Source organism: Macaca nemestrina, chromosome 7, assembly GCF_043159975.1.
Source record: "Macaca nemestrina isolate mMacNem1 chromosome 7, mMacNem.hap1, whole genome shotgun sequence".
Classification (NCBI taxonomy): domain Eukaryota; kingdom Metazoa; phylum Chordata; class Mammalia; order Primates; family Cercopithecidae; genus Macaca; species Macaca nemestrina.
Window position 1 is genome coordinate 53010443 of NC_092131.1, and position 25021 is coordinate 53035463.

At 38.9% G+C, this 25021-nt stretch overlaps 1 protein-coding gene across 4 annotated transcripts; it reads right to left on the reverse strand.

The window, feature by feature from the left end:
• Positions 1–1054: 1054 nt before the first annotated feature.
• LOC105481786 (suppressor of cytokine signaling 4) lies at positions 1055–25000 on the reverse strand. 4 transcript variants are annotated; one of them, XM_071100152.1, is made up of 4 exons: positions 24707–25000; positions 19850–19978; positions 14564–14654; positions 1055–8846 (listed from the first exon to the last, which is right to left on the reverse strand). In XM_071100152.1, the coding sequence occupies exon 4, from the start codon at positions 8752–8754 to the stop codon at positions 7432–7434; it is 1323 nt and encodes a 440-aa protein (XP_070956253.1). In that variant the 5' UTR covers positions 8755–8846; positions 14564–14654; positions 19850–19978; positions 24707–25000; the 3' UTR covers positions 1055–7431. The 4 variants fall into 4 exon arrangements, with proteins under 4 accessions (XP_070956253.1, XP_011739820.1, XP_011739821.1 ...); XM_011741518.3 differs by lacking the exon at positions 14564–14654 and having other exon boundaries at positions 24707–24999; XM_011741519.3 differs by lacking the exons at positions 14564–14654; positions 24707–25000 and adding an exon at positions 24421–24682.
• Positions 25001–25021: the final 21 nt, after the last annotated feature.

Genomic DNA, 25021 nt, shown 5'->3' on the forward strand with positions numbered 1-25021 from the left:
TGGGCGGGCTGAAAGCTCCCAGAGTTTCCGGAGTTCCGAGGACTCAGAGGAAACGCCAGTGGTCGCCGGTGTTCACGGCATACCGGCGGAAATTGCTAACTTGTCTTGAGTTGCTTGAGGGCTGATTCTGGATTCCCTTTGCTCAGCGGTTTTTACAGCTAGGCCTCGAAGGAGGCTGGGTATGGACGCGGTCTGATTTCTGCCTGACCGAACGATTCAGATCCTCGGGCCAAAAGTGGGGAGAGGGAAAAGATTAATACAGGAAAGAGAAAACCTTTGCAAATAGCTTAACAAATTGATATTTGCTGTCTTTGCTGAGTTTTCCTCATCAATGCCTCTTCTCCTATGTTCTTTTTTGTGGTTTTTGAGACGAGGCATCTGTCACCCAGACTGGAATGCAGTGGCGCGATCTCGGCTCACTGCAACCTCTGCCTGGTGGTCCCAAGCTATCCTCCCATCTTAGCCTCCTAGTAGCTGGGACTACAGGCGTGTGTCACCACACCCGCTGATTTTTGTGTTTTTAGTAGAGATGGGGTCTCACCTTGCTAGCCTCAAGCGATCCGCCCTCTTCGGCCTCCCAAAGTGCTGGTATTACAGGCGTGAGCCACCGCGCCCAGCCGCGATCTTCATTTCTGAATAAACATTACCTCCTGTGTCAGGCACAGATGACATGACCCCAGTCAAGGAACCTACTAACTAGCAATAAAGATGTCGTGACAATTATATGGTGTGCAAAATAGACACATATATGCAATATATGTATTTTTTTAGACGGAGTCTCGCTCTGTTGCCAGGCTGGAGTGCAGTGGCGCGGTGCTATCTCAGCTCACTGCAACCTCCGCTTCCCGGGTTCAAACGATTCTCCTGCCTCAGCCTCCCAAGTAGCTGGGACTACAGGCGCGCTCTACGTTGCCCAGCTAATTTAGAGACGAGGTTTCACCATGTTGGCCAGGATGGTCTCGATCTCTTGACCTTGTGATCCGCCTGCCTCGGCCTCCCAAAGTGCTGGGATTACAGACGTGAGCCACTGCGCCCGGCCAATATACATTTTTTTAACGTATAAAAATATCCTAAAAGCATGTGGTGCACTTGCATCTTGCTTTGTGTAAGGCATTAGTGAGTCAGGGGGTGGCCATTTGAAACTGTGAACTTGTTTAAAGGAAGACATCCCTGGATGTATTCCACAGCAAACACAATTCTCACACTGAAAAAGGGGCAACAGAGGAACTTAAAATATCTAAGCCCAGAGTCTTATTTTTGGATAAGGGCACACAGGCCTATGGAAAATTACACGACTAGTGTGGACCTAGCCTGTCCTCACTGGAGACAGTGAATAAGCAGTGCTTTGTGGAGCCATGGTGAAGCCTGAAGCAACAAGAAATCAGCAATCCAGTCATGTTTGATTTGAAATTTGGTATCTTGCTCATCATAGGCTTTTTTTGGCATCAATTCTGATTTTACAATATTGCACCAAAACATTGTCTTCCTTAGTCTATTAGTCAAATATTTGTGCCCAAGTGCCTCACCATACCCTAGTCCTGGCACTGTACCAGTAATGGATAGCCTCCAACTTTTCCTTGCCTGCAATCAGCCAGTAGCTGAGCACATTGGAGGGGTCTAGATCTAGGCCATTCCTGTCCCTGTGGACTTGTCTACAGGGAACCTTTGCTTGGGAACTAAGTCCTCATCTAGCAGTTTGAAGGTGCACTGAAGTCCAAAGCTCCCCTACCCAATCCTTCCTTCCAGGTGTCAGACTTTCAGAGTGGTATGAAGAATTCCCCACCTTCTGCTCCCTTCTCCTTTATCTTTCTAGGTATTTCACTCCAAATAAATCTCTTGCACCTCTTGGCACCTGCTTCTGGAAGATCCAAACACAAAAAACTAAAAGGAGTGTATTATAAATTAGAAAATGTGTAAGAATGTGGATTTCTCTATCTTTTTCAGATTCTAAGTTGAATGTGTGAAGACATATGTTTTTAAAATAAAACACAAAGCCTTTGGATTTTACATAGGAAGTTTTAATTAAGAAGAAATGAAAATTTATCCAGATCAGTTTATTTGAACTTACATCCAAGAAGAAACATTCAACTTAAGGATTAGAAATAAAAGTGGCAATTGTCTACTTCTTTCGTGGTAAGGAATAAATCATACAAGCCTGATTAACAAGAGTAATAGCTTTGTGAAAACTGCATATTTGAGTACATGTGAACTCATACTTGGCTTATATAGAATTTATCCAATTCTAGCAAAGTCAGCATAATTTAAGTAAACCTCCTTGAGTTTTACACCATGGCTCTCAAGTCTGAAAGCTTAGATTTGATTATAACCATGGCAAAAGTCATTATCTTTATTTTCTGAAAACGTAACCAACTTTTAAAATAAGTTAGGCAAACATCAGTTTTACACAGACCATATTCTGAAGGGTAGGAGGAAACTGCAGTTGTTCCTCTAATTGCAGAGCCTAAACCATAAATTCAAATTGTACTGCTATCTCTACTGTTAAAACAAGTCAAGAAAGTATTTTACAGTCTAAGAGAAGTGAATGTAATTATGCAGGGTCCACTACAGAGATATTTTGAAAACCTATCATCACGTTAGTACTCAATGGCTGTACAGCAATTATTTTAAAGTATGCTCTCAGGGTCACCTCTTGCTGAAGAATTAACCTCCAGGAAGTCGAGTGACAAGTATCACCTACATTTTATAGGAAATAAAGGCAAAGAAGATTTAGACTGAGTAACCTGTTCAAAATTAGAAAGTAAATAAAAAAATAGACTTTGGCTTTATTTTAAAATCCCTTTCTATTGGGTTATATCCATTAATCTACATTTCAACTTCCAAGCCAATCTATTTTAAAAAGTTACCTCCATTTTGTGTCCAGTATCTTACTGTATTAGAATAGTACAGGTAGACTCTTGCACTGCTCATTTCTAGTAGGCCACTAATAAAGAAAAACCTTTGTGCTTTCTGTTCTTTCCTTAAAATACAAATGGAAAACTGACTTTTTTTCCTCTAAAGTAGAAACAGTAGTTTGCTTGGCTAAAAATCTTTTATTGACTTGGGCATTACATCACCTAACATTACACAGGCTATTTTACATTTAAACATTGTTTTCCTTGTGTTGTCTCCAGGAAACTCTTATAATTTTGTCTACTTTTCTGTGAAATTTGCTTTACCAAAATGAATGTGTAAGCTGTTAATTGGATTTTGATTATAGGTAAAAGTGACAAGAAATATTTTAAAGAAAAGTTAAGTATAAGAGTTAGATCTCTGCCAGGCATGGTGGCTCATGCCTGTAATCCTAGCACTTTGGGAGGCAGAGGCGGGTGGTCACCTGAGGTCAGGAGTTCGAGACCAGCCTGGCCAACATGGTGAAACCCCGTCTCTGCTAAAAATACAAAAATTAGCCAGGCATGGTGGCACACGCCTGTCATCTCAGCTACTCAGGAGCTGAGGTAGGAGAATTGCTAGAACCTGGAAGGCAGAGGTTGCAGTGAACCAAGATTGCACCATTGCACTCCAGCCTGGGCCGACAACAGCGAGACTCCGTCTCAAAAAAAAAAAAAAAAAAAAAAAAAAAAAGAGAGATCTCAAGGTTTTTGTTTCATAGGAAGGAAGCTCTCTATTGCGTGGATCTATAAAATGATCCAAACTTCAGAGACAGGAAGCTGATAACTGGATTTATCTTCTTAATGGCTTTGGCTCATGAATAAATGATAATGGTTTATGTGTTTTTCTTATAAAAAGAAATGGAATTTGTGTACTGACAGGAGTCCTACTTGCCACATTTGTTCTACTTATTAAGGGATTTCTAATTACTAAGACATTCTTTACATTATTTATAATAAGAAGTCAAAACTTTAACTGAAAGCCATTCTTTGACCACAGTTGGCCATTAGCTGAAATTCAGGAAAGAACACAGGTTTGATCACCAAATCAATAAATCTAGCCACAGGCTGACTAAAAGCTTCCTTTAATCTTCTTCCTATTAGGTCTTCCTTTAAATTAAACCATTCCCTTCATGAATTATTTAAGTGAATGGCATGGTTATAGAAAGATCACATATAACTCTATACAGAAATGCTAAAGGAACCTTAAAGTCCATTCAGCATACTTCAGGAATTATACTATGAATCAAGATGCTGTAGGCTTCGAAAAAAATGGGAGTGGGAGTATGTCCTGTAAAGCTTCAGAGAAAAATAGAAAAGTCAAGTTTATTTCCTGATTAGCCCAGGATGATTCCCAAAGCGCAGTTAAGTGTCTGGTCCAGACTAGCTATTAGCGATTAAGTAGTTTCTTTTCACTGTCAAGGCTTTTCCCTGAGGTAATGCCTAAATTCCTAATTTTAATATTTGATCTTATTTCTCTTAGCTCCATCCTCTCTCACCAATAAGCTCTCCACATTTCCACCATGCTAAATACTTTCTCAACTCTGGAATTTACACTTTTCAAATCTTCCCTTTGTTCAACAGAGTTACAAAATTTTAGACAAATTTATATATTCCCACATTGTTCCTCTTAAAATTTACTCATTTATATAGTGCAATCAATATACTGTTTACATTTTATATAGGTTAGTTTCTGAATACTGTATGTTCTTCCAAATGTATCCTCACAAGACACAGAGGAAGGGGGTAACCTTTCTGAATTCCAATTCCTTAATATTTTAAAAACAATTCTTACTCTTTTCTTTTCCCTTAAACAATTCCCTTCTCAAGTCTTTATATATCTACTTTCCGAACTTCTTTTCACTGTAGCAAATACCAAAGGAAAAATAAAAATCATTTCAGAGTCAATGAATCTCTTCCCTGCTCTCATTTATTAGATCATCTACTTCAAGGCTACATATGTGGCAGTACTTTTAAGTGTTAACAGCTGTTAATACCTTGAAGTTGAAAAAATAAAAAAAGCCAGAGAAAACATATCACAAGCAATCAGTTTGAATTATATGAAAAGGTACTTAGATCTTGACTTTCATATAAATACTAATTTTAACACTATAAAAGACAACATAATTATATATCATTTTTCTTTATAAAACTACCCCGTAACAGAATATTTGTAAGCTAGTCATCCCTTAGGTTTTTCTGTACTGATAAAAAGTTATTTTTAAAAGAAAAATATTTAAAATAATTGTTTCACAGAAACAGAAAATCTTATCAAATTCTGATAAAAAACTATAATCATGGGTAGTCTTACCACACTATTTTATTTCACCAAAGATGGATATTTAAGAAGTGGTATATTTGTTAATAAGATAAGCTTCTCAGTGATCTACAAAAGCGCCACAATAAAGATGAGGTAGTATGAGACTTTTCTAACCTTGTAAAAGGTAAATACCGTCTTTAGAAGAGATACTTATCCTGGCATTGGTGTTATGATATCCGGAGCCTCATCACTGCTGAGAGGTGCCATTTTTGTAGCTACATCTCATTGAGACTAAGACAATCTTGAGATCACTGAGAAAAAAAAATGCTGAAAGATAACAGTAATAGAGATTTTCCTTATTTAATTTTGTAATAATTACTAAAAAATTGTTTTAAAGCTATTATGGAAAAATGCCATTTTCATTTTAACAGAACTGCAAGATAGGGAAATGCTACTCACATAAAAGCAACAATAATGAAGAAATATTTGTTCTAACTTGGAAGTTTGAGTCAAATTTCTTTCAATCCAGGTAGAAGCAGTTTCCTAATATAGCTAAACTAGCATCAAGAAATCCATTACGACATTAAAAATGTCAATTTGTACAAAGGGTTAGACAGCTCACCAGAAGAAAAATTGTCTGTCGGCCGGGCGTGGTGGCTCAAGCCTGTAATCCCAGCACTTTGGGAGGCCGAGACGGGCGGATCACGAGGTCAGGAGATTGAGACCATCCTGGCTAACACAGTGAAACCCCGTCTCTACTAAAAAAATACAAAAAACGAGCCGGGCGATGTGGCGGGCGCCTGTAGTCCCAGCTACTCGGGAGGCTGAGGCAGGAGAATGGTGTAAACCCGGGAGGCGGAGCTTGCAGTGAGCTGAGATCCGGCCACTGCACTCCAGCCTGGGCGACTGAGCGAGACTCCATCTCAAAAAAAAAAAAAAAAAAAGAAAAATTGTCGGTCTACATTTATTATTCATTGATTCTTTAAAAAAAGAAGTTAGATAGGATACCACTCCATTTATTTTTACTAGTTACCTTGGGATAAAGATGTTTCTAAAAACGTTGCCCTGTTTCTGGGACAGTAAATTTAAAATATCACCCCTTTTGTCCAGTACTGCTTTGTATGCCATAAGTCATGCCGCTGTCAAAAGGCTTCCCTTTTTTTGAAGCCACATTAAAGACTAAGTTAATTCTGAAGATAGAGATAATTATTTGGATCTTGTAGATCAAAAACAATATTAAGCTTCCTGAATACTGAGCTCCATGTTTATTTCTTGAATCTTTATTCAAGTTCAACTTAAAATAATAAAAAATACTTAGGTACTCTTTGGTTACCAGTGGAAATTTGTGGCTGCTTATACATTGCGGAATTTCCCCAAAGTAACAGCTCAGAGTTTCTATAAAAGGGCTAAGTAGAAGCAACAGTTCATAAGCTAATACAGAAAAACCCCACAATTACTTTAGCACTTCAGTAACTAATAGCTACTAATAGTGTTATCATTATTTTCAAAGCTTCCAATGAGAAAGGAACAAGATTTATGTTTTGAAGATGGTTTAGCTCTTGCAGGTTGAGAGAAAGACCTATTCAGAAATGACAAATGATCCGGCCACATTGTAGAAAAGTAAGTGCCCCTCCAGAACATTATGTTTTCATTTGATTCTCATTGACCAGATTAATCAAATTTAGTAATCCCGCTTTAGAGTTAATATTTAAAATAAAAACACATCAAGTTTGACTTGGTTTTGTTACCTTTAACATCCCTACTAGTAAGTTACAAAAGTCAATAACATTAGTATGAATGGTGAATTACAACATTCAGCTTTACTGAAGAATGTCAAACTCAATGAAAAGGGGGATGGGTAACTATAGTTTACATATACTACTACTAATGGCATAGATTAAAATATTTCACATGTAGGAAGGGATGTAAGATTACTTTTTAAAGAAAAGTATGAAATATAAAATATTCAAATGTGTTTGTAATGCCTACCAAATTTCAAATATGCCTGGATCATGTGTAAATTAAGGAAAGAAAAAATGTAAGTATACAACCTACAAGGTAAAAACAAAAACCAAACACCTGGTTAAAAGTATCTATTTAAGCTCTAGTGTAAAACCTTAAACAATTTGTGTATCATTAAAAAAATGGATTTGTAAGTAAAATTTAGGGCAGAGATTTATTTTGGATACCACTGCCTTCGCAGAAAAATTCAAAGTGGCATAATAAGAAAAACAAAATATTAAAAGAAAATATATATATCATTCCCATGCTCCTATCCTGTTACTAGCATTGCTGTTCTGGTGCATCAATCCTGAGTACTCTAACTTTTGATTTATAATGATATTCCTTCAGATATAATTTCATAGAAGAAGGAATTGGAAGGGCATTGATGCCATCATAAGTTGTACAGTTACAAATAACTGTTCTGCATATATGCTGCAGGGAAAAGGGGAAAGTCCGAATTAAAGGAGTGGACAGCAGTGGTTCAAAGAACATACAGGCGCTTGGGTCCTTATAATGTTCTAGGAGCCCAGTAATGTCAGGAGAATGAAAGACACAGGGGTCATGTGCATCAAAGCTAAAGTTGTGATTCCACTGTTCAATTCTAGCATGAAGAGAACGACTATAGCGTCTAAAGCTAACAGAGAATAAATAGTCTTCCTGTGCTGAGTCTCGAAGTAAAAAGGTACCCTCTGGTTTTCCTTCCAGTAGTGCTTCGGCTGCATATTTATCCATTACTCCCCAGTAACATGGGTTGTTATTGATCTGAAGGAGGTCTGGTACAAGACAGTGGACATAATCAATCTGCGTGTGGTATTTAGGAGGTGTTTCCAACTGCAGGATTTCATCATCCAATTCCCATTTGGGTTTGTTTCTTTTTCTGGAACTTGTGCAAAGTGTTAGAATTTCATCATCGGAATCCATATCACTATCTTCTATACTGTTATTTGAAACCAGGTTCATCACAGAGCCAGTCATAGGATCTTCTCTACACAAAGCATTGTCGGTGGTTATGACACAGGGCTGAACATTGGTATGTGAGAAACAGTTTATATTTTCTTCCATATTTCTTAGTTTTAGCTGACCATCCCTCAATTCAGTCTGAGACAAGTCTGTGCTTACCCATTCATCTGATTTGGAATTTATAGGAGCAGTGTGTCGTTTAATAAAATGCCACCTAAAGGCTAAATCTGATCGAGGTGGGAAAGGACACTTATCTAACATGAGTTCACTGATATGAATTTTCCTTTTAGATGGAAGCCCTGAAGAGTGCCGACTACTACAATTCTTTATTGGAAAACACTGCCCCACGGCATCTTGCAGTTTTTGTTTAAGAGATCGGCCTAAAAATCTATGCCCACAGGAATGATCTAAGTCCAACTCAATGGATGAACAGCTGTGCTTCCTTTCTCGGTTCCTTAAAGACACTTCAGTTTTCTCTATACCATTCACCGTTTCAGCATCTGAATAACTCTCACTCTTTTTTGACCAAGATAACTTCTTTCCACTCCACACATAACCATCTTTTCTGTCGGCACTTCTGCTCCGACTAGTCTTGGGCCTTACATCTACATTTTTACTATTATTTTCATTATTTTCTGCCATTTTAACAAATTATCCACAAATTCTAATGTTATAAATACTGCTTTTTCAATTTTTCCAGCAGAAAGTTTCTTCTGGGCACTTTCTGGATGTATCTAAAGAAAACAAAAAAAGTCATTAACCATTTGTCATCTACCTTGTCTAGTTTACACATATTAAGCTTCAATTAGACACGAGGAAAAAGCACAGTTAGTACATGAAAAAGAGATGTTGGAAGGAGTCCCAAGACACTTTGTTATCACTTAAATAAAATGCTATATATTATATAATATACATAACTTAATAGTGCCATAGGGTGAAGAGTGAGTTCCTTTCTCATAGCTTATTTTCAGTGTGGATCAGAAAAAGCCAAGCCTCCTCTATCGACCATAATATATGCTCAAATGTGAATAGTTTCTAGTCTTGAAGTATATCTTAAGCTCATCTCTCCATACCATAGTTTTGTTATTTCACAGCAGACCAGTGAATTCTTTGTAGGAGACAGACACAAATCTATAAGCTGGTGTTTGAGAACTACTACCTTACATAATAGTTCCTTCACCTTCTTCTCCCTATTTCCTTCCCTACTGATAAAAATATGAACAATTTTAAGTTGTAAAGCTGTAAGAATTTATTAAATAAGCAATCACCATTGAACAGCAGAAATGCCCAGTAAGCATTCCCAATACAGTGTTTTAAACTCACTTCAATAATTGGTCAACTCTACCATTAGTCTAGGCAATTTTTAGAAAATATAAAATTGAATAAAAATTTGCCATTTTAAACACATAATCCTTTGTATTCTTGATCATTTGCAAACAAGCAGATTAATTTCTATAAGGCACTGCCTTTCCTCTGAAGCTGGTAAAACATACTAGAATTTGCAATGTAAAATATCGAGTTTCATGAAGACTTATGATAATGATTGTCTGTAAATAGAATTTACTTAAGTATTCTTATGTGGAATAAGATTTAGGGTTGCCAGGTGCAATGGCTCACGCCTATAAATACCAGCACTTTGGGAGGCCGAGGCGGGCAGATTACCTGAGGTCAAGAGTTCAAAACCAGCCTGGCCAACACAGCGAAACCCCATCTCTACTAAAAATACAAAAAATTAGCCAGGTGCAGTGGCACACAACTGTAATCCCAGCTACTCAGGAGGCTGAGGCAGGAGAATCGCTTGAACCCAGAAGGCGGAGGTTGTGGTGAACCAAGATGGCGCCACTGCACTCCAGCCTGGGGGACAGAAGTGAGACTTCGTCTCAAAAAACAAACAAAACAGATTTAGGGTTGGCTGGGCACAGTGGCTCACATCTGTAATCCCAGCACTTTGGGAGGCTGAGGCGGGTGGATCATGAGATCAGGAGGTCGAGACCAGCCCGGCCAACATGGTGAAACCCTGTCTCTACTAAAAATACAAAAATTAGCCAGGTACGGTGGTGGATGCCTGTAATCCCAGCTGCTTGGGAGGCTGAGGCAGGAGAATTGCTTGAACCCAGGAGGCAGAGGTTGCAGTGGGCTGAGATCACACCACTGCACTCCAGCCTGGGTGACAAAGCACGACTCCGTCTTGGGGAAAAAAAAAAAAAAAAAAGATTTAGGCCAGGAACTGGGAGAAGGGGTCCTATAATCTCAAATATTTTACAAATGAAAAATAAATTTTGTAACTAAAAAAATAAATAAATTTTGTAACTAAAAAAAAAAATCAGTCATACTCAACAGTCTGATATGATTGTCTATATCAGAGGAAAATTTAAAAATCCCAACAGTCAAGTAAATGTCTACAGACACTTGAATCCATTTTCAAAGTAGTGGGATTTTAAACAAGTATCTATATTAGAAAATGTGATTGGCAAGTGTTTAAAAGTGTGAACTAATAATAAAGACTTGCTAGATAAAGAATTCCATTTCTAAGGCCAGATGCAGTGGTTCATGCCTGTAATCTCGGCCCTTTGGGAGGCTAAGGTGAGGGATCACCTGTGCTGAGGAGTCTGAGACCAGCCTGGGCAACATGGCGAAACCCTGTCTCTAACAAAAATACAAAAAAATTAGCTGGGTGTGGTGGCGCACGCCTGTGTTTTCAGCTACACAGGAGCCTGAAGTGGGAGGATCGCATGAGCCTGGGAGGCAGAGGTTGCAGAGAGCCGTGATCTTGTCACTGCACTACAGTCTGAGTGACAGAGTGAGACCCCAGTTCCAAAAAAAAAGCAAAAACCATCTGGTGATTAGAGTTATTATGGTCAGCCCTCCATATCCATGGGTTCTCCATCCTCAGATTCAACCAATTGTGGATCGAAAATATTCGAGGAAAAAATCCCCAATAAATTAAAAGCAACAGTATAATAATTCTTTATATAGCATTTACATTGTATTATTACAAGTAATCTAGAAATGATTAGAAGTATTTGGGAGGACATGTGTAGGTTATGTGCTAATATTACTCCATTTTGACTTTGGTATCTGCAGAGGTCCTAGAACCAATGTCCCATGGATATGCAGAGACAACTGTATTTTGATTTAGTGTGCTCAATGATCTATAACCATTTAAGATCTTTGGGGAAAACTATCTAATTTTGAAAGAAACTTCAAATTGTATTGAATTGTATTCAACTGCATGCTTTGGCTGTTCATTAACTAAATTCCACTGAACAAAAATTAGAAGCAACAAAGTGGGCTGAAGAATATGAAAAGTCACTTTTTTTTTTTTTTTTGAGACGGAGTCTCGCTCTGTCACCCAGGCTGGAGTGCAGTGGCCAGATCTCAGCTCATTGCAAGCTCCGCCTCCCGGGTTTTTACGCCATTCTCCTGCCTCAGCCTCCCGAGTAGCTGGGACTACAGGCGCCCGCCACCTCGCCCGGCTAGTTTTTTGTATTTTTTAGTAGAGACGGGGTTTCACCGTGTTAGCCAGGATGGTCTCGATCTCCTGACCTCGTGATCCGCCCGTCTCGGCCTCCCAAAGTGCTGAGATTACAGGCTTGAGCCACCGCACCCGGCCGAAAAGTCACTTATTAATAAGGTTTGAAATGCTTGGCACTTTTATTTACTAAATGAACTTCACTTCTGAGTGTGACCTCTAGTCTTGTCTCCTTGCTACCTCTAAATTGTGGCATTTCTTCCTTCACTTCCATATGAGAGCTAAGCTCTCTACCTGTGTTCTTGATGACATTCTGACCTTTACCAGGGCCCTACTTCAATTTCTCTCTCAAACTCCTTGCTACCTTCAAAAACAACTAAGTCTGCTTATAAAATGTTGCAGTGATTATTATAATGTTTTCTTAGTCATAACTGTTTCCATTTCTACTAAATTTATTTTATTTTTTTAAGACAGGGTCTCTTTCGCCCAGGCTGGAGTGCAGTGGTGCGATCACGACTCACTGAAGCCTCGACCTCCCAAGCTCAAGTGACTTTCCTGCCTCAGCCTCTGGAGTAGCAGGGACTACAGGCACACACCACCATGCCAGACTAATTTTTAAAAACTTTTTTGTAGGGACAGAGTCTCCCTAGGTTGCCCAGGCTGGTCTTGAACTCCTGAGCTCAAGTGAAAGTGCTGGGATTACAGGCATGTGCCACTAAGCCCGGCCCTAAATTTCTCAATGAGTAGTGTAACTTAATTTCCTCTAAAGATGAAAACCGCTTTTTGTTTTTTTCTCATTATAAAACAAAAATTACTCCAGTCAGAAAATGGCCGAGTAAAAATCTTTTTGCCCCATCCTTCTCTCAGAAGTCAGTACAAACAACAAGAAAATATGAGAAATAAAATCACAAACCTCTTCTTCAATGAAATGAACAGATATCTATAACCTGAGTCATAAAGTAGAAGTACAAAAAATGAATGAACAATAAATGACTCAGCAGCAGAGATGCAGGTGACAGACATCAGGCACAGAGGTAACACAGATAAGACGCAAGCCAACAGAGCAGGTAAAATTCAGGACCCACAAGCACTGGGTGCTACAGAAAGTATGGGTGGAGAACAGGGTGGAACATGAGGAGATGAGTTGAAATTCTGCCTAAGAGCAGGTAGATTTCTCAGTTTCTTATCCCACATTTAGAGGAGATGGGACATTTATTATTTGGAGAAACTGAACCAGGTGGGCTCAGGACTTTAAATACCAGACACAGCAGAGGGTAGAGGGGAAGACTGGGCCTAAAAAACAGTAACAAAGTAAAAGTTCCTTGCTGTCTTCTGCCATCCAGCTCCCAGAACTCCAGCAGCTAGATTTTTATACCTTCCTAATAGAAGAGTGGCAGATACTTTCCTGGAGAAAGAGAATGGCCAAAGAGAAAAGACCTGTCGAAGCTGATAGCTGGGAATCCTCCAATAAAAAGCTAGACCACCACCCTAGCATACAGTGAAGCACACACATCCACAGGCCCTGGTTACTCACACACAGTTTCCAGGCAGCATAGCTGTACACTCTGAACTATGAAAGAACACTCCTGGGTCATCAGACTTGATATGGTTTGCCTGTGTCCCACCCAAATCTCACTTTGAATTGCAATAATTCCTATGGTGCAGCCAGGTGGAGATAATTGAATCATGAGGGCAGTTTCCCCCATACTGTTCTCATGGTAATAAGTCTCTCGAGACCTGATGGTTCTATAAATGGGAGTTCCCCTGCATAAGCTCTCTTGCTTGCCACTATGTAAGATGTGACTTTGCTCCTCATTCACCTTCTGCCATGATTGTGAGGCCTCCCCAGCCATGTGGAACTGTGAGTCAATTAAATCTCTTTCCTTTGTAAATTACCCAGTCTTGGGTATGTCTGTATTAGCTGCATGAGAACAGACTAATATAAGACTTTTGAGGAAAACTTCTAACATATATGAAATAAAAAAATATACAGAATTTGGAGAAAGCAATAACTATGGAAAGAGTAGAAACTAAAACTGACTTATTTCAAGAAAAGATATTACAACTATGAATAAAAATAAGATGCTATAAAAAAGGAGGTGGGGGCCAGGCACAGTGGCTCATGCCTGTAATCCCAGCACTCTGGGAGACTGAGGTGGGAGGATCACTTGAGATCAGGAGTTCAAGACCAGCTTGGTCAACATGGTGAAACCGTCTGTACTAAAAATACAAAAATTAGCTGGGTGTGGTGGCAGGCGCCTGTAATCCCAGCTACTGGGGATGCTGAGGCAGGAGAATCACTTGAATCTGGGAGGTGGAGGTTGCAGTAAGCCGAGATTGCACTCCAGCCTGGGTGACAAAAGCGAAACTCCTTCTAAAAAAAAAATAAAAAATAAATAAATTAAAAAAAAAGAGCTGGGGACTACTAGAGTAAGAATTTTTTTGGAAATTAAAAATACGATTGTTAGACCAGGCATGGTGGCTCACGCCTGTGATCCCAGCACTTTGGGAGGCAGGTGGACCATGAGGTCAGGAGTTCAACCAGCCTGGCTAAGATGGTGAAACCCTATCTCTACTAAAACTACAAAAATTAGCTGGGCACACTGGCAGGCACCTGTAGTCCCAGCTACTCGGGAGGCTGAGTCAGGAGAATCACTTGAACCCAGGTGGCGGAGGCTGTGGTGAGCCAAGATCATGCCACTGCACTCCAGCCTGGGCGACAGAGTGAGACTCCATCTCAAAAAAAAAAAAAAAAAAAGATTGCTGAAATATATATATATTTTTAATTGAGACAGGGTCTTACTTTGTCACCCAGGCTGAAGTACAGTGGCATGACCTCAGCTCACTGCAACCTCTGTCTCCCAGGGCTCAAGTGATCCTCCTGCCTCAGCGTCCCAAGTAGCTGGGACTACAGGTGCATGCCACCATGCTCAGCTAATTTTTGTATTTTTTTATAGAGATGGGGTCTTGCCATGTTACCTAGGCTGGTCTCGAACTCCAGGGCTCAAGTGATCTGCCCACCTTGGCTCCCAAAGTGCTTGGATTTCAGGTGTGAGCCACTGCACCTAGCCTGAAATGAAATATGCAATAGAAAAGTTGGTGGGTATGCTTAGGAACTAATACAGCAAATAGGAAAAAATGGTTAACTAGACAGAAAAGACAAGAAAATTAGAGATTAATACAGGCATTTCACAGAAAACAACAAAATGGACGGGAGAAATTATTAAAGAAACTATATTAGAAAATTTCCCAGGAATGGCCAGGTGTGATAACTCACGCCTATAATCCCAGCACTTTGGGAGGCCCAGGCGGGTGGATCACCTGAGGTCACAGTTCTAGACCAGCCTGGCTAATATCGTAAAACCCCATTTCTACTAAAAATACAAAAATTAGCTGGGCGTGGTGGCAGGCGCCTGTAATCCCAGCTACTCAGGGTGCTGAGGCCAGAGAATCACTTGAACCCCGGAGGCGGAGGTTGCAGTGAGCCAAGATCACGCCATTGCACTCCAGCCTGGGGGACAAGAGTGTTTTCGTCTCAAAAACAAAAACAAACAAAAAAAGATTAGAAAATTTCCTAGGACTAAAGGACAGGCACCTCTATATTGAAAGAGCCCACTCAGCATCAAAGTACATTATTCGAATTTTAGAAGCCTAGCGATAAAGAGGAGATACTAAGTCTTTCTAAGAGGGAAAATTCATGCTCACCATGGAAAACCCAAACCAGGCATAAAGTTATAAGGAAAAAAGTAAACATATCCATAATCCCACCACCCAACAGTAACCACTTTAACATTCTCAGTATCTCTATACATGTATATGGATGGCAAGGATGCATTCCCACAGCATAGTGGTGGCAGGCATTAGAAACACGGTTTGAGTCCCTAAGAAGGAATGTGACTTTAATATTTTGCTAATGTGTTTGTGTCTTTTTTCTTTAAATCATAGCCATATGGTAAATTTTCTATTTTGTTATGGTTCTCTTTTATTGATGGGCATGCAGTGGGTGTTTCTTGGAAATGGCCAATTTTTAGTAAAATATTTCTGGAAGGAAAAAAAAAAAAGAAACATGGTTTGAGTCCAGTTTCTGTTTTGTGCTAGCCATATAACCTTGAAACATCAGTTCATTTACACGTAAAATGGAGGTACTAATGCTCTCTATTTCATTGGGCTGTTGGGGATTAAATAAAATAATGCATGTACTCAGTTCAGGTCCTAAATGTATTAAGTACTCAATATATGTTAACATATATGTTCATTTTTTTTTTTTTTTTGAGACGGAGTCTCGCTCTGTCGCCCAGGCTGGAGTGCAGTGGCCAGATCTCAGCTCACTGCAAGCTCCGCCTCCCGGGTTCCCGCCATTCTCCTGCCTCAGCCTCCCGAGTAGCTGGGACCACAGGCGTCGCCACCTCGCCCGGCTAATTTTTTGTGTTTTTAGTAGAGACGGGGTTTCACCGTGTTAGCCAGGATGGTCTCGATCTCCTGACCTTGTGATCCGCCTGTCTCGGCCTCCCAAAGTGCTGGGATTACAGGCTTGAGCCACCGCGCCCGGCCTCTTTTTGTTTTAAAAAGAAACAAAGATTACATATGTTGTTTTGTTAAAGCACAAATTTTGGGAATTAAAAATACGATTGTTAGGCCAGGCATGGTGGACAGTCTTATTGGCTTTACAGTTTTCTTCATAATGAAGAAATTACAGAATACCTCTGTTTCTAGTGCAGTGTTACTACAAAGAAAAGAGATTTTCATGAGCAAATATAACTTTCAGGAGGAAAACTAATGCTTCAAAGTGAAAAAGGATCTATATGTCAGATACAGGTGAAACTCAATAGACCATGAAATTACAGAACAATTTGATGTCTTTCCCCAAAGAACAACTTTATACACTAGTTTGGTTTTCTTTGGCAAGGCTTACCAACTTGTATGTTACAGGTACCAGTCAATCAAGTGTGTTTGGATTTTAGGTTAACTGTTTTTACGTGTGCTAATGCTGCAGATGTCCATAAAATAAAGTGAAAAATATCACTGCCCTACTCGAGTTTTCCACACATTTACTTGTATTTAAAGAGCTAATGCAGGACAGGCGTGCGCGGTGGCTCACGCCTGTAATCCCAGTACTTTGGGAGACCCAGATGGGTGGATCACTTGAGGTCAGGAGTTTGAGACCAGTCTGGCCAACATGGTAAAACCCTGTCTCTACTAAAAATACAAAAATTAGTTGGCATGGTGGTGTGCGCCTGTAGTCCCAGCTACATGGGAGGCTAAGGCAGGAGAATGGCTTGAATCTGGGAGGCGGCAGTTGCAGTGAGCCAAGATTGCGCCATTGCACTCCAGCCTGGGCGACAGAGCAAGACTCCATCTCAAGGAAAAAAAAATAGTTAATGCAATGAAATTTTTTTTTTTAAACTTTTTATTTTTTGAGACGAAGTCTCACTCTGTCGCCCAGGCTGGAGTGCAGTGGCACAACCTCTGCTGCCTGGGTGCAAGTAATTCTCCTGCCTCAGCCTCCCGAGTAGCTGGGATTACAGGCAACTGCCACCGTGCCTGGTTAATTTTTGTAGTTTTTTTCAGTAGAGACGGGGTTTCGCCATCTTGGCCAGGCTGGCCTTGAACTCCTGACCTCGTGATCCACCTGCCTCGGCTGGATTACAGGCATGAGTCACCGTGCCCGGCCTGAAAATTTTCTGATTAGTTACTGTTTTGTATCTCTCTCAGAATTAGAGCTTCACATAAATTTCGCATGGCTATTCTTTTGCTAGAGAACTGTAAGTTCATGCTCAAGAAGCCCTACTTTTATAAACTGTTATCTTTTGCCCCATCGATATACGGTACAGAATGTCATCAGATATTTTAGTCTTCAAAGTCGGAAGAAAATTTTTCAATTTATATTTGTCTAAAAATTACAAAAACTAATATTAGTACTAAATATGGTTGATAAATGTTACCATCATGCATTGTCAGATGGTCATTTGTCTGTGCTATTCCTAAGAGAAGAATGGGAGTTCCAAAAAGCTGACAAGTTATGGCAGCCAGCCCTCTCCATTTCTTTATTAACTTTCGGTGTACTGTTTATATCTTTTTGTTTGTTTGCTTGTTTTTGAGACAGGGTCTCACTGTCACCCAGGCTGGAGTGCAGTGGTGCGATCCGGCTCACCGCAACCTCTGCCTCCCAGGTTCAAGTGATTCTCCTGCCTCAGCCTCCCGAGTAGCTGGGATTACTGACATGTGCCACCACTCCCGGCTAATTTTTATATTTTTAGTAGAGACAGGGTTTCACCATGTTGGCCAGGCTGGTGTCGAACTCCTTGACCTCAAGTGATCCACCTGCCTTGGCCTCCCAAAGTGTTGGGATTACAGGCACAAGCCACCGTGCCTGGCCTTACTGTTTATATCTTACTAGAATAGTTCGTGGATTGTATCATTTTAAATAAGAGAATCTTTAAAATACTTTGTAATGAGACATGACCATAGAAATTTTATAACATGCAGGGTTTGCTAATTATCTCAAGGCAAAGTACTTAAATAAGTTGTTGAACTTTTAAGAGGAGTTACGCATTTTTCTTTTACAAAATAACAAGTGTTCTAAATTTCATAACCATTACTGAAACAACAAGTGGCTCTCAGAAACTACTTAGCAGATAGATATATTTTTTTAAAACATATACATTTAATCATTCACTTTTTGGCATAGGTAACATCTTAACAATTACTGAGGAAGTAACTGTTTAAAAAATAACCCTGTGCTATGGAGATAATCTTATTAGAAAAAAGGCACTTAGGCCGGGCGCGGTGGCTCAAGCCTGTAATCCCAGCACTTTGGGAGGCCGAGGCGGGCGGATCACAAGGTCAGGAGATCGAGACCACAGTGAAACCCCGTCTCTACTAAAAATACAAAAAATTAGCCGGGCGCGGTGGCGGGCGCCTGTAGTCCCAGCTACTCAGGAGGCTGAGGCAGGAGAATGGCGGGAACCCGGGAGGCGGAGCTTGCAGTGAGCCGAGATTGCGCCACTGCACTCCAGCCTGGGCAACAGCGTGAGACTCTGTCTCAAAAAAAAAAAAAAAAAAAAAAAAAAAAAAAAAAAAAAAGAAAAAAGGCACTTAGAATTTCTTTCACCATTATTTGATTCTGTTATAAAAAAATGAGAGAAGTATATCAAACTATCATATCTTTATCCTGACATATATAAAGAGAATTTTCTAATCTCTTCCAGAAGCTTCTTTGAACCAAAATTCTAAAATATTTTTTAAAAATCATTTTGCTTTCAATAAAAATAACTTAATTTTGGTGAGAGAAAACTTATTTTTATTGTTATGAAGACTAAAGATGAGTTTTTTTGAAAATGTGCTTTGGTATCTTGTCCATACATGTAAAATCTGAATGTAAAAAAAAGTGTAGGTTCTGAATCTGAGCAAGTTATTCCAGATAGCCTATCATTAATTCTTAAAATTTTATAAAAACTTTGTATAAATGAGGTAGCAGAGGAAATGATAAGGTGGCTTTACCAACAATTTTATGTGACACAGAAATCAAAGATGATAGTTTGAAAGATGCTGACAAATCAAAGATCTTTGACTGTAGCTGCAAAGAAGCTTTTTAAAAAGAAGGTGAAAGAATCACTTGGGAAAAGGCTGCTTTGGTTCTTGATTCAATAATTAATTTTTTATGAAGGCTGCTATGTTACATTGCCCTGGGGAGTACAGAATGACATCTTTTTTTTTTTTTTTTAAGTCATATTTCTTGATGAGCAAAAAGCAAATGTTTAAAAAGTAAGTTTATATAAAAGCCTTCTCAAGAAAACAAGTTTCCAGATTCTGCCACTATTTGGTCCCAGGCTCTACCACAAATTACAATGACAACAATAACAGAATGAGTGCCCATTATGTCAATTTTCACTACAAACTATTTAAATAACATTTAGTAATACTGAATAAGACTGAGAAGGTGAATTTAATTCAAAATTTCTACAGAAAACAATTAAAATCCAATAATTAAAAGGATAAGCTTCATTCATCTGGAAATTCATTAGTTTCCTCTATGATGTAGGATAACAGCATTATTGTATACATTAATTATTCATTGAGCTACTTATGTCTACAATGCTTACATACATCTAAGACCACAATTAATGTAAATATTAAATTGAAATAAATTTGATCCTATAAAGAATAATTCAGTATACTACATTAATAATTCACAAATATATTATTATTCTGGTAGTAATTAAGCCTGGGGACTTTCCCTACCAAATTCATGATTCCAAAGTTTACCTGCCATCATGTGCCCAAAAACTCCTTGAAAGCATTCTGATCATAGTCTGCGATACTCGAGTTGGATTCTGTAGAAACACTTAGGCTCCACAAACGGAAGTCACTGGAGAGCAGACAACAGATGAACTCCTTGGAATGTTAAGAAAAAGATGTGAAAACGTGTTTGTCTGTATGGAAAATATCTGACCTAAAAAACAAATGTTTTTCTCATTACAGAAGCAATACAGGTTCATTTTCCAGTAAATATTTTAAAGTAGCTCCTTTTTTCATGCTACTGAGCCAGGGCTCATGGGACTTAACGGTAATTTTTAAAAAAAGAATCATTGATTTGGTAGCACTACACCCTCCTTACCCTTTCTCCCCACTTTTTCCACGCTTTCCTAATTATAGTTTCCTTATGTCACTTTTCCCCACTCTATACTCTTGTGGACACTAGTTCTGAAAGATGTTAACACATATTCTGGAGAAAAAAAGGTTCTCTTGTCAAGTAAGTTTGAGAAATGCTTCTCCTCTCAAAGATTACAGTGCATATTTAGCAAACGTTCCCAGGAGATCCTTCAGTAAAGAAATAAATAAGCAATAGAATAAAGAATAGAAATAGAAAGAATAGAAAAAGAATAAAGCATAAGCCATAGCTTCCTGTGTTTACTTTGCCACAAAGCCTTTTGTGGAAGAAAGTTTGGGGAAACATTAATGGGCTAATCTGTTAACGTGAGTGTACATTCCCTAAGGTTATTAGCTAAAGGAGAGAGGTCTAGGAACCCATCACTGAAGAGGCTAATCTACAGTGAAGAAAGCAGAAAACTACGAGCTGGCAGTACCTGAACTTCTAAAAGCAGAAGGAAGATTAAGAGAATTTAAGAAACATAATATTTAAGATATAATACTGAACCATTTTATGGAATAAATTAGATTGAACAGATTTATTTTTTCTTCCAATCTGTAATTTGTTATGATAAAAACAATATATGCTCATTGTATAATACATGGACCATTCAGAAAAGTTTAAAAAGGAGGGGAAAAAAGCTATAATTCCATTACCTAAAAGCAAGCAATTTTGACATTTTGGCCTATTTCCTTGAATTCTTTTTTCTTGTGAGACCAATTAAGCATATAAAGAAAATTTTAAAGTTTTAAAGATCTGTAAAAAATTAACAACCTATACCGTTTTTCTCTATACCATATTTAAAAATAAACATGGTAAAGATGAAATAGCATGAGCTGCTAAACTGTCAAATGTGGGCTACAATTCAGACTTTGCCACTCACTACATATGTTACCTGGTTTAAAAAAATCTAATTTTGGCCAGGCGCAGTGGCTCACGCCTGTAATCCCAGCACTTTGGAAGGCCGAGGCGGGCGGATCACGCCATCCTGGCTAACATGGTGAAACCCCGTCTCTACTAAAAAATATAAAAAAATTAGCCGGGCGTGGTGGCGGGTACCTGTAGTCCCAGCTACTCGGGAGGCTGAGGCAGGAGAATGGCGTGAACCCGGGAGGTAGAGCTTGCAGTGAGCCGAGATGGCACCACTGCACTCCAGCCTGGGCAACAGAGCAAGACTCCATCTTAAAAAAAAAAAGAAAAAAAAAAAAGAAATCTAATTTAGCTTAAGTTCTCCCACTGTAAAATCTGGATAATGCCAGCTACCTCATGTTTTTACTGCCAGGAGTAAAATGTATGAAAATAACATATACTAAACTTAAGGAAAACAAGTATTAACTGCTTCCTAGTATTACTCAGAACTTTTCATGTTAGAAGAAGTACATTTCTAAGAATGAGAGGTGGGAAAGTGGCAAAATCCAGAAAAAGGAGAGGGGAAACAAAGGCTACATGTTAAGGCTAGAAAATCTGCACAAAAACGTGCCTCAGAAATCTGAAGTCAAGGAGGCTTTTCCATTTCTGAAATATCACAAAGCACTTTATATTATTCCTGATGTTAAATATATTATTTTAAAAAAGTTTTAAATTCTTTAAAACAAAAATTGTAGTTTTTTAGAAGCTAACTTAGTAAATAGATTTAAATAGAAACAAGCAAAGATTTTATAAAATTGTATTATATTTTCTTCACTGCCTTATAACAATTACATATGGTTACATTTAAGGTTGGGTAACAAGTTTTATGTACAAATTAGTAAAAGGTGACTCTAGACTTTATGTTTTACTAAATTCTAAGTTTTGTGGCAACTGCTATGATTTGGAGAATCAGTGTGGTAGACTACCTTGGACTAGGTGAAAGACCTGGGTTCTATTTCTAGCTCCGACATTTCGCGGGTGTGTGACTAGATAAACACCAGATAAATTACAACTTTTCTTAGTTTTTCTATCTATAAAACACTGATTATCTCATCTTGCTGTAGTAAGGATCTAGTGTTAATGTAATACAAGAATCAAATACTGGCTGTGTTTAGTCAGGGGAATTGGGTGGCTGGGAGTATGAGTAGGAGGGGGACTTTTACTGTATTGTCTTTTATATCATACTAAGTATACCTACAGACAAGTACTATTTATCCCCAAATTATGAAATAGGCTAGTAAATTTCAGGACACATTTGGAAATATACAAATCTTCACATTTCTAAAGTGCCTTCAATGTTTCTTTTTTCAGTACTTTGGTCTCCTTGGCTATTTTACACTCTTCTAGCCTTACCTTTCACAAGATTAATCATTTTTACACCAAGTACATATTTTACTAGAAAATCATTTTTTAAACTCCTTCCATAAGCCAATACTGATAAATCCTCTTAGATAAACCCTGTAAGATCACATGATTTTATATAGGTAATACCATCATCTGTAGAATGGCAGTGTACCCATGTTTTCTCGCTCAATTGCCCTTGGGAGCAAAAATATTTGTGAGCTTAAGGGTAGTATGAGTGGTTACAACATAGCAAAGCTAACTAACCGTCACTGCAATTGAATCTGTGACTTTGGCATCATTTTCAGTCAGTTCATTTAGCCACCCACACCTATGGATAAGCACTGTTAATGATAAATAACTACATTCGGAAAATTTTTGATACTCATATCTGTGACACAGTTACACTGATTTCTTTTTTTAAAAAACTATGTTATTTTAACTAACTAGACAATTTTGCTAATATTTAAGTTATACATCTTTCATTACTGCACTATCATCTTGACCATATTGTTTGAATGTCTATTTCCCTCAGCAAGACCATAAACTCACTGAAGGTATTACAATTTGTAGCCATTTGACTGAAACAAATGGAATTGTGAAAACATGATACAAGCAAAAACAAGAATACATTTTTTAATATTTGAAAAATTTACTGGATAATTATTTAAACAAATCCCACTTTAAACAAAAACCACTAAATATCCACCCAAAGTACCCTTTTAATAACATGAGACATTAATAACAATTACTTTTATATATCCATGAGTATCTCCAATATACTCTAACAATGCGACGGAGGTAGGTGTCATCTCCATTTTAGAGATGAGGAATTCGATTTTCAGTAAAGGAACACATTGAAGGTCATACAATCTGTCAGTTAGAATTAAAACCCAGGACTGTTGAAGTCGGAGGCTCAAGCTTTTACCATACATGCGAAATCTGCAATGAAAATTGTTCTTTAACCTATGAATCAAACGACTTGATTGATAAGAGAAAAAGATGTGTGGACACCAATCATAGTCTTAAAGTCACATAGGTATTATAGATATTATAGTGAAGGCATTTTGTAGCTATAACTTGTTCCAATTTGCAGATTCTTCTTATGCTGAGCTCTGAATAGTATTAACCAGAAATCTCACCACGCTTTATTCAACATAGAGACGAATATTATGAGAGTTCATCTTGAACTCTATGTACTCTAGCGAATGATATTAAGTTACTTGAACAAAAAAATTTATCAGTCAGTCTATTGAAAAAACAAATGATCTCCAAAAAAAATTAGGTCACTCAGAAAGCATCATCTCAGGTACCACTTCTCTTTCGGGAGATCAACAGTGGGTTATTTTTCCACAAATCCCAAGTTGTTTTTAAGCCAATCATTCTTCCTCTCCATTCATATACAAACCTCAGCGTCTAGCAAGGCTATCTGGAGCTCTAGTACTAAAAACAACGCCTCACACAATGCCACCCACGGTAAGAACACGACGGTTTGCCTGTGTTCTTGCAACTTTTCACAATGGAACTAGATTGAAAAAACAATAGGGAAACCTCTTCAACAGAAAAACGTCTCAGGTAACAAAATAAACGTGATTGATACTGGAAGGTATCACAAAAACGCAGAAAAATTCTCAAAGATAAGTAAAAAAGAAAGAATATCATTCTGAAGGTTTTCATCAGAGGCTGGTGTACCAATTTGAAGAATGTGAAGATACAAGAAAAGCATAAACTTAAACTTAGTGGCCAAGACTTTAGCAGATGTTGCATGGATCAAATGTAAGTACTCAAGGCTGTTAAGTTGTAACTCTTCTTTTGGTTATAAACATTCACTTCAGTAAACTTTAGGTGGGATCTGAATAGAGAATATAAGTTACTTTCTTCATAAGGGATGTATAGATAGAGTCGCAAAGAATAAGCATTAATTTATACCCCATACCTCCAGGGACCAAGAGAACCAACCGGAACAGAAATTAAGTCATTCCTCCTTTATCTCTACAGAAGCGACAAGGTGAGGGCACGAAGGATGCCAAGATTAGAGGCTCTTAAAGATCTCGCCTTCTTTTCTAGAGAAGATGCTCAAAGATCTGTCTGCTAACTGGGCCCCAAGAAGAGATCGGATCCTTTTAGGGATCCGGATATTGTTTCCTGAGAGTAGAGCCTGGAGGGCAGGAAAAAGACCCCCGCCTGCGAGGCCAGGCAGCGGTCACCCTTCCCCCACTCACCTTCCGCAGCACAGCTTAAATGGGGTTGCCCGAGTAACTGCTGCCATCACCATCGCCATCACTCTGGGCGCTTGCTTAAGTGGAGAAGGGAGGCCCAACCACTCCTGCACCTCGTGTAGGTCTTACAAAGCAGATGCTTTTCTGCCACCCCCAATCCCGCTTCGGCGTTCCGGTCCCATCCCAGCCGTCACGGTCTACGCCTCCGCCGGTTCCCTGGGCGCCGCCACCACTTCCGTGTTCAGCTCCCTCCCTTCCTCCCTCACTTGCCCGGGCAACCGGCTAATTTCCACGCGGAGGGCGCCGCCGCTGACGCCA